This window comes from Brassica napus, chromosome C1 (genome assembly GCF_020379485.1).
Source record: "Brassica napus cultivar Da-Ae chromosome C1, Da-Ae, whole genome shotgun sequence".
NCBI lineage: Eukaryota > Viridiplantae > Streptophyta > Magnoliopsida > Brassicales > Brassicaceae > Brassica > Brassica napus.
Window position 1 is genome coordinate 48,604,466 of NC_063444.1, and position 9,400 is coordinate 48,613,865.

Sequence of the window (9,400 nt, forward strand, 5' to 3'; positions counted from 1 at the left end):
CTGCAGTGCACCGACCCTAACTCCTAACTGTGGGAGGAACTGCCTCTACATCCATCGGTAGGTTATTGATATGTTTGGCGTTATTCGGACCCAAAACCTCACCCTTTAACAACTCTCCACAAGACAAATTGTTACCAATTGATCTGCAGTTTAATTGGTGACATCTTGTCTTGTGGAGAGTTGTTAAATGGTGAGGTCTTGGGTTCGAGTAACGCCAAACGCATCAATAACCTACCGGTGGATGTGGAGGCAGTTCCTCCCACAGTGAGGGGGTAAGGTCGGTGCGTTGCAGCGCTGTAAAATCTGGGGTCCATGGGACGGGTTGTCACAGTGACATGGATAAAATCGTTTCAGTAATTTGACGAACCTTTCCACCATCTTGCCAAATAGAGCCGTTTTTAGGAAGAAAAAAGGGGAAATCATACGTGGGTATTGTGGCGCCCACACAAAAACAAAACAAAAAAACAAAATCCCGTAAATAAGTTTAGATAAATGATATCTGTCGCATGAAAAGAAATACAAATCTACTCTATTAATTTAGAGTCCTATATTTTATCTGCTATTGACAAGTCGTACTATGACCATTTAATTAATAACTTAATGTGATATATTTGATTAGTTACATTAAGTTTTAATAATCAATAAAGATGTTAATAGTAAATCAATTTTAATTAGATATTTGAATTTTATTTTTAATTATAATCAAATCGGTTGAGAAAAACTCTAATAAAATCTTACCAAAGTTTTAATTTTTTTATAATAAATAATGCATTATAATTTCGTAATTAGTAATATATTATTATTATAAATTAATTATAATCAAAAGCTTATCATAAGACAAAATAAATTTTATAATTATAGTCTATATTAAATTAAAATAGACGTTCTCTATAAATTAAATATAACAAATTTATATTAAATTGCTAAATTAACAGATTTTTTATGTCAAAAAACAGATAAAAAACAGTTTCATTTGAATACATTATCATTCATCGTCAAAAGGATTAAAATTCATAAACTGTGTAATATTTTATTTAAAAACTAAATTATTAACATATGTTAAACTTTTATATTTACAACTATATATATTATCAATTTTTGAAACTCACAGCAATATATTATCTATAAATAACTATATACAAAATATAATAGTATATAACTTATCTTTAATTCATGTATTACTTTACAAAATACTAAAATGATAGATGCTAAAGTATTATTTTTAAACACAACATGAAAATATAAATTATCATAAACAAATATCCATATACAGTATAACTAAATAAAATTGAACATGTATTGTATGCAAATCGTAGAAATTAAAAGCTATATTAAAAGAGATTGTATATTTGATTATTTCAGATTATAATTTATGTATAAAACTCAAATATATGTTATTATTATGTAATAACAATCAATAAGAAAATAAAATGCAAAAACAAATGATTATATATTAATAATGAAGAATAAGAAACTTAAACAATAAAATTATAGAGTTAATCCATATATAACACTAAATGTAAATCATATATTTATTATAATATCAAAATTATATATTTATAAAATTAAAAATATCTGCACGAGCGTGTGGAACTCTAGTATGAATTTAAATGCCAGATCATCGACAATGAATTGGGCAGGCCCAAACTAAAGAAATGAAATCGCCCCAAAGTGGGCCCATAATATTGGGGGATAGATAGAAGATTGTTAGGCGAGAGAAAACCCTAAAGAGAAACTGAGGCAGAGAGAGAGAGAGAGAGAGAGAGAGAGAGAGAGAGAGAGAATGGAGGAGATGATGAAAACGACCAAGGCAGAGGAAGATTTGGTGCAGGCGAAGGAGTTGGTGCAGGCGAAGATGCGCCGTGAGATTACGAAGCTCGATGATGAGGAGGTTAGGTTAAATGCTTTCATGAATGATTTTATTTATTTATTTATATGTTTGGAATTAATCTCTTAGTATATATATATACGCCTTAAATCTTTTTTTTGGCGAATTTGTAGCTTTGGGCAGAATTGGAACCGTTGGAAATTGATAGGATCGTGTCTGGTGAAATCAAACCCAAGACCTTGATCAGTAATTGTGGTTGGTTCCACTCTCCGGTAAGAGAAAGTTTTATAAGTATACATATCATGTTTATTACGGAACATTTGTTAATAAAAAAAAATGAATTTTTCAGCAATTTCGTGCTAGGGGGCCTTTAATTGTCAAGGAGATGCTCTCAGTGTTCCCTAATTCTACTTACATTAAGTGGAAGAGAAGGTGGATCCCCAACTCGCTAAAAGACCTGATAAGAATAGCAAAAGAGAGAGAGTGTACATCTCTCGTTCTCGTTGATACAAACCCTTTGGGACATGGTCCGTGCATGTGTTTATTACGTTCTTGATGTTTCTATCTCTTCTATATATATTTATATTTATATTTATATACGACTTTTAAGCCTCTTCTGTCTTATAACTTTTTGCAGATGAAATATGTATTGTAAGCTTGTTGAATGGTGCTGCCGCTTATTTCAGGATTTTTAATCTCATCCCACGTGAGGATATACCGGTACTATACAGCTAGCTAGCTAGCCCTTTTTTTTCTTTTGTAATTGCTCAAATCTCCCTTCATTAAGTAGCTCTAATACACTGCTCAAAATATCGTGTCTTGCAGGATCAAGCTAACCCCCCGACACGCCTCGATCCTTATGTTCATATGGCACGTTTTACTTCTCAGGCCGGCCTTGGCCTTAGCAGGTTAAATTCTTACTCGCTACGTGCCTTAGTTTACACAAAACTTTTGTCTTTCACCTTTTGAATTTTACTATTTATTTTTCATTTTCAGATTGATACAATCACTCTTCCCCAAGGCCACTCATTCCAGAACCAACAAACCCCGTCAAATGAACCGTGCATTTTTCCAGTACCAAGATGGTTTTGTTTTTTACCGACATCATTGGTTACGCCCCCCCCCCACCCTTTTCTTTTTCTTCAAATCTTTTTTTTTAATCACTTATATATTTCGTGTTCATCAGGCTCCGCTCTGAGAAAGCAGCCCTTTCAGAAGAAAGGCCAAAGCTCATCCGGAAGGTTTGCTACTTTGTTTCAGCCTTTTTCTCTTTGTGTTGGTCGAGGAGATGTATTTATCCCTTTTTCTCTTGAATTTGTAGGAAGTTGGACCTAGTTTCCAACTGTTGTTTAAAGGTGTGAAGAAGGTATCACTTGACACGGGGAGTTTAAAACTTATCTGCATGGTAATTATCACACTCCAATCAATTTCTGCTTCATTTTTCTTGACTTGTATAAACCATTTAACTCTTTCTTGAATTGCAGCCTCCTGCCTCTCATTATGACTACCCAGAACGTCAGCTTATGATTCCGCCTATTTAATATGCTCTCTCATGTGTTTTTTTTTTCTGTACAACAAAAACAAAACTTATGGTTATTTATGTCTGCGGTAGTATTCTGACATGGTCTTTTGCCTTGGGGTCGTTTCTATTGGCCCTTTTTCTTAGAAACTAAAATGAGAAAAAAGAGGTGATTCTGTTTCTTTTTAAGGGATATTTTTATACCAATAGATTATTAAAAAAAATTAATTTTACTACGTACACATGTACTTTCTCCGTTTCTTATCGTAAGTAGTTTAAGGAAAATTTTGTTGTTTCAAAATATAAGCAATTTCCTAAAATGAAGATAACTTTTACATTTATTGGATATAGTGTAACTAATCAAATAATATCAATTTTTTTATAATTGGTTGAACTAATTAATTAAATATTATTTTTTTTAAAGTATCAATTTTCTTAATATTAGTCTAAACTATTTACATTATGAAACGGAGGAGTACAAAACACACGTGGTGTCAGGGTTCCGTTCCGTAATTAATGTAGCCCAGATTAATGTATTCGAAAATCTTCAACAATCAATTGCAAACCCCAACGAAGTACGAGTATATCAACAAATCAACGTTTAATTATTGCAAAAGACGAACCGGCTTTGGTGCACAACTGAAAAGGAAAGATTTATTCTTGGGTCAATTTGGGCCGGTTCGAAATACAAATTGAACTTAAAAGGGCCAACAGCGTTTGGTTTGTATAATTAAAAAGTAAAAATTGTTTCCCGGGTTGACTTGGGCCGATTTGTATAATCGAAATTGTTGGAAAATTGATTCTTGGGTCAATTGGAACCTTAAATTTATGACCGGCCTAAAGTGATAACACTCATTTAAACCCACGCTTAATACCACCACCAGTCAACGTAAATGTCCATCCCGACAGCGCTACTAGTTTTGCTTCTTTTTTTTTTTTCTTTTTTTTTTTTGTAAAAATGTTAAGGTATTGTTGCCAATTTTCAAGTTTTTTACAGAAATACAGAGGACACAATAAACAGAAAAATTGAAATGCAACTAAACAGAAGACCTCTAACCTAGTCAATACAGGAACCAACACAACAAGGAGAACAACTAATCAATCGACTCGTCAAAATCAGAACAAACTACTTGCCGCAAAAGGAGGAGCCCAGTTAATTTGAAAGACAGAACCCGGTAAAAATTGGCTTACCCGATGATCCGCTCTTTAAGATATGGTTCAACCAAGAACAACTTGCATAAGACTTCCTAAGCTGCAGCCAACACAATCAGACAGTAAACCCCGAGGTCAAGCATACATGCAAGCCAATGCCGAGTCTTTATTGAAGAAGATGACTCGCCGAGAAGCGCCACACCACCGCACCTGAAACTGAACAGACGGACACAACCAGCACCACTCCACAAAGAGCAGTCAAGAGCAAGCCCCTGAAGCTGGCTAGAACCGAACATGCCGCCACAGAACGAGGACCCACGATGACAAAGCCACAGATCCTTGGTCTCACGCGCCTCCACATCGGAGAACCCGAAGTGGATCTGCACTGCCCTGCCGGAAACGATGACTTCACCAGACGAACCACCGTGATATCCAACTGACAGATCTAAAAGAACCAGGACAGAGACAAGAGGCGATATCAAGCAAACACTCCCTTAGACCGTAACCACTTAGCTCCCCACCGGAACAGGCCCACCAGAGGAGCACACCCTCGCCGAGAAGGAGGATGAAGGGCGTAAAAGAGAGACAGACTCCACTTCGACACCTAGATCTGGACCCCTAACCCAAGCTTCCACACCCACACCGGACCGAGAAACCTCAAACCCTCTAAAGAAGAAGAAGAAGAGAACACGGAACCGGAGGCGGAGCCGACGGCGAAACACGGCCGTTGGCCACCTAGAAAACCAGATCTAGGGTTTTGTCTTCAAGAAGGAATAGAGAGAAAAGGGAGAGAAGAGAGAGAAAGTTAGGAGTTTTGCTTTTGTTCCACCAGCTAGTCAAAGCTTTGCTTCGTTTTGAACTCAACTTCCTGAAACAATATAGAGAATCACGTATGCCTTAGCTGATTCATTTTACTCGGGCAAAAAAAAACAAAACATATGAGCAACATGTGTATAACTTAGTTGGTTCATTCTCCAATGGGAAATAGTGCGTATCTGAAGCTTTTTTGAATATCCTCGATGGTGCCAATAGTAATTTTCCTTTCCCTAGCAATTGCTAGATGTTAGGATTCAGCGGCTATTTCCCTAGCAAGGACAATCTCTTTCGCAAGTGTGGTCTTTCTACCTAGACCAGGATTCTCTCATGGATAGCTCTATGTCCTTATTTCGAGGGTAACATCAATGATTAAAAGTCTTAATTGTTAACAAAGATGGTAAGCCTCATTCGAGAACAATGAATGTTGTTTTTAAATGAGTTGTCAATAACCTTTAGGACATGGATTTTTCTTTATTTCGTGCACTTGAAGTATTCAATAACTTTCAGGGCATGGATTATTCTTTATTTCATGCACTTGATTGGGACTATGTTATTGAACTTCTAATTATTCAATAAAAATGTGGTTTTTGTTTTGGAATACTATAGTTTCAAATTAAGAAATTAGTATTGTATATTTCATAAATATTGTGCGTGTTTTCGAGCCTTCTATTATTTAGTTATTATAAGTGTAGACGATTTTATCTTTCAGTTTCTTGATAAACTTAAACCTCATCATGGACTATGGTCTATATATACTAGAAAACAGATAGAATCTATAATATAACGAGACAGTTTCCTCTTTCTTGAGGCGACAAGCCTGTGGTTCGAACCTGGATTATTATTGAAATATAAACACCAACATTTATACCACTAAACTAAATGATATTTTGTACATTGATGGTCGAAACTAATATATATTTATGAAGATTGGAAACCTTTGCTTCTTCGGTTTTTTCTGTGGGCCGGCGAGCCTACAAGTGTATTATGAATTTCATTTTTAAATGAGGTTCATCACGTTATATGAAAAAAAAACAATTATAGTTTTTTCATATTGTAATTTGTCTTCGTTTAACATGAGTTAGGGTTGTTTTCATCATTGTCTTAGACAAGTCTGAGTTACAGAGTTGCGCTGTGTGTCTGTTCGTAATCTATTTTTTCACTGGTGAACTCTTCATCTCCCCCATCTTAAATCGCTTGATCTTAAATGTTCCTGATTTGTAGCCTTTCTGTAAACCATATATATATGATTCTCATCTTTGATGAACCGAATCTGCATCTACACAAAACTCCTTGATTCCTCTTAGCTTTAACGATCTTCTAGAAAATGTCTATCTGCCTCTCCAGTTCTTCAAACCGGCATTCCCGGCATCTGTCCCTCAACTTTCGAGTCTCTCCGTGTTGGTCGTAGTAGTCAGAGCATAGCCTCTAACCTCCTCGCTTATGGGATTCCCTAAACTTCAAGAAAGACAATGAGTTTATAGGAATCACGGTTCTCTTCCTTGATGAAAAAGTAAGTTAATCTTCGATTTATCACACTTATTTAATTTAATTTTTTTTAATTGATTTCTTGATTCTTTGTTAAATAATATTATTTTCAGATTCCATGATTCATGGATTTACTCCCGCCGGACATGCTAATCATTATATGCCATCTTTGAAAGCCGGTTCTATTGTGAAAGATGATCATTTTGAGGTGGCTAGGTGCTCAAGCATGTACAAGATAATTGATCATCCATTCCTCATTCGTTTCATCTCACCAACTATTATTTATGAAGTCATCATGGGTGCTCATAAGATCAATCTCTAATCATAGTTAGAATGTTTGACAATTTCCAAGTGATTGCGAATACAAACTTAGAACTCCTAGGTATATTATCATATTGCATATGGGTTTATAATATGTTCCGTTATCATAACTGATATTTAAACTCGCAGATGTGGTTGGGCAAATCCAATATGTCCAAGGCTCTGACCTTAGCAAAGAAACAACTCGAGTCGTTATCCATCTCCTCATTGATCTGTAAGAAACAATCAACACACAATTCTCTTTATATTATTATCTATATTGTGCTAACATCAATAATCAAAAATATTTTCTACCAAAATTTTGTGGTCGTCTATTTATCTCTCATACTTATCAAACTAATTTTACACAAATCTTTATTTTACAGCTTAAAAGAAACCACAATAACCCAAAAAATTAAAACACCAAAAACTAGAATTCCAAAAAAGACGAATCATTAATGATCATCTTTTTTTTTGTCTAATCTTAGAAATAAACTTCAAAACAAATATACCAAACCAATCACCTCAACTAAAACTCAACGACACATACATCGAATCAGCTAAATAAATACAAACTACACGACCAGCTATTTAACAATTTAAAAACTTACTTTCGCAACGACACGTACATCGAGTCAGTTAAGCAAATACAAACTACATGACCAGCTATTTAACAATTTACAAACTTACTTTCGCAACGAAGAAAACGAAGACGACAACCAAGATCAGTGAAATTACCTAAACAAAAAAAGTAGAGTAAGTTATGAACTCTGATAAATATAACTAACAATGATTTTTGTTTACATATTACCCATCAAATAAAAGATAAACAAACACAACCACAAAAGGAGATACAAGAGACAATCCCAACAGACACAAAGACAACAACAACAGCTCCACCTGCTCACTCCTCTTGTTTTATAAAAATAGCTTACATGCCCAATGTTAACATGTCAATGCTATTGTCTTCTTATGAGAAATACATAAATTTGTTTAAAACTCATTAAAGCCCAAATACTCAGAACTATCACTCATTTTATACTTATTTCTACAAGTCTTCATGTATTTGTTTTAAAAGTCCGGTAAGAGCAACAAGTTTAAAAATAAAATAAAAACATATAAAAAACATAATAAAGGATGATAAAAATTATTACTTAATACACACAACTTACACAACTAAACTGGAGAAAAAATATTCAGAAACAAAAGATATTCTCAACAACTTTAATATAATTTATGTACTGTCAACAGTACAAGAAACAAATTAAAAAGCAAACAAACAATAAGTCTCAGTGACACAGCAAACAATAACATGAATTATATCAATCACATTACTAACACAGTTTAGTCCTTCATAAGTGGAGAACAATACATACACAGTTCATCATCACAACTCTAACCCTATAACAACAAAAAACCTTGAAAAACAACTCAAAACGCAAAATTCACAACTACAATAACCCTAGTAAATATTGAGATGAAACAAGAACTCTGTCCACAACTCCGCGCTTGCGCGGGGACAATGCTCCTAGTTATAATAAAAGCTAGATCTTGACCCGCGCCCCCGCGCAGGTGTTAGATTTAACTGGCGTTCATTGTAAATTTATAAACCATTGATTTTATAAAATGTCCATTTATATTTTTATGTTTTGTAAAATATATTTATAGTAGAATATATTTTATTATAATATAGATGTTTGATAATAATTTTTTATATCTACGTAATATTATATTTATAATTTTATAACTTGATGCAATTTGATGTAATTGTAATATTCATATATTAACCTATTAATTTTTTTTGTTTATTTATTTAAAAATGATTTATTTTACTGTAGGTTTTTATGAATTATTATTAATTTTATTATATTTGGTTTTCTTAAAAATTGTATTGTAGCAGATTAATATATACTATATATTACAGTTTGTGTTTCTATTTTCAGCAAAAAGAAATAACAATTCATTGTAATTAATTTAATTTTTTTATTTTAAGTGAAGTGGCAGATTTGTAAATAAGAAAAAAAATGTAATGGCTAAATGTGTAAATAAAAAAGAATATTTAATCTGCTATCCGTATTTCCAAACAATTCTCATTTAATATACTATCTAAGGGGGGCCTATTGGAAATAGAATTTGTGTAGAATTTGAAAATTTTAAGAGTTAATAGATTTTTAAAAGTTAAGTAGATTTGATGAATTCTTGTCTAATGTATTGTATAAATTGTCATTGATTAATATAGATTTTTATATATACTATTCTTTCCAAACTTATCTTTCTATTACTTTTTTTAAAAAAATTTC

At 33.3% G+C, this 9,400-nt stretch overlaps 1 protein-coding gene across 1 annotated transcript; it reads left to right on the top strand.

Moving 5' to 3' along the window:
- The first annotated feature begins 1,716 nt into the window (after positions 1-1,716).
- Positions 1,717-3,529, top strand: LOC106379387 (U3 small nucleolar ribonucleoprotein protein IMP4-like). The gene is made up of 9 exons (XM_013819352.3): positions 1,717-1,891; positions 2,002-2,100; positions 2,178-2,355; positions 2,466-2,548; positions 2,654-2,736; positions 2,825-2,938; positions 3,015-3,069; positions 3,150-3,233; positions 3,313-3,529. The coding sequence occupies exons 1-9, from the start codon at positions 1,784-1,786 to the stop codon at positions 3,367-3,369; spliced, it is 861 nt and encodes a 286-aa protein (XP_013674806.1). The 5' UTR covers positions 1,717-1,783; the 3' UTR covers positions 3,370-3,529.
- The last annotated feature ends 5,871 nt before the right edge of the window (positions 3,530-9,400 follow it).

Coding starts and splice junctions, on each gene's coding strand:
- LOC106379387 (XM_013819352.3), top strand. CDS start 1,784: ATGGAGGAGATGATGAAAACGACCAAGGCAGAGGAAGATTTGGTGCAG. Junction 2,101..2,177: donor GTGGTTGGTTCCACTCTCCG/GTAAGAGAAAGT, acceptor TGAATTTTTCAG/CAATTTCGTGCTAGGGGGCC. Junction 2,737..2,824: donor GCCGGCCTTGGCCTTAGCAG/GTTAAATTCTTA, acceptor TTTCATTTTCAG/ATTGATACAATCACTCTTCC.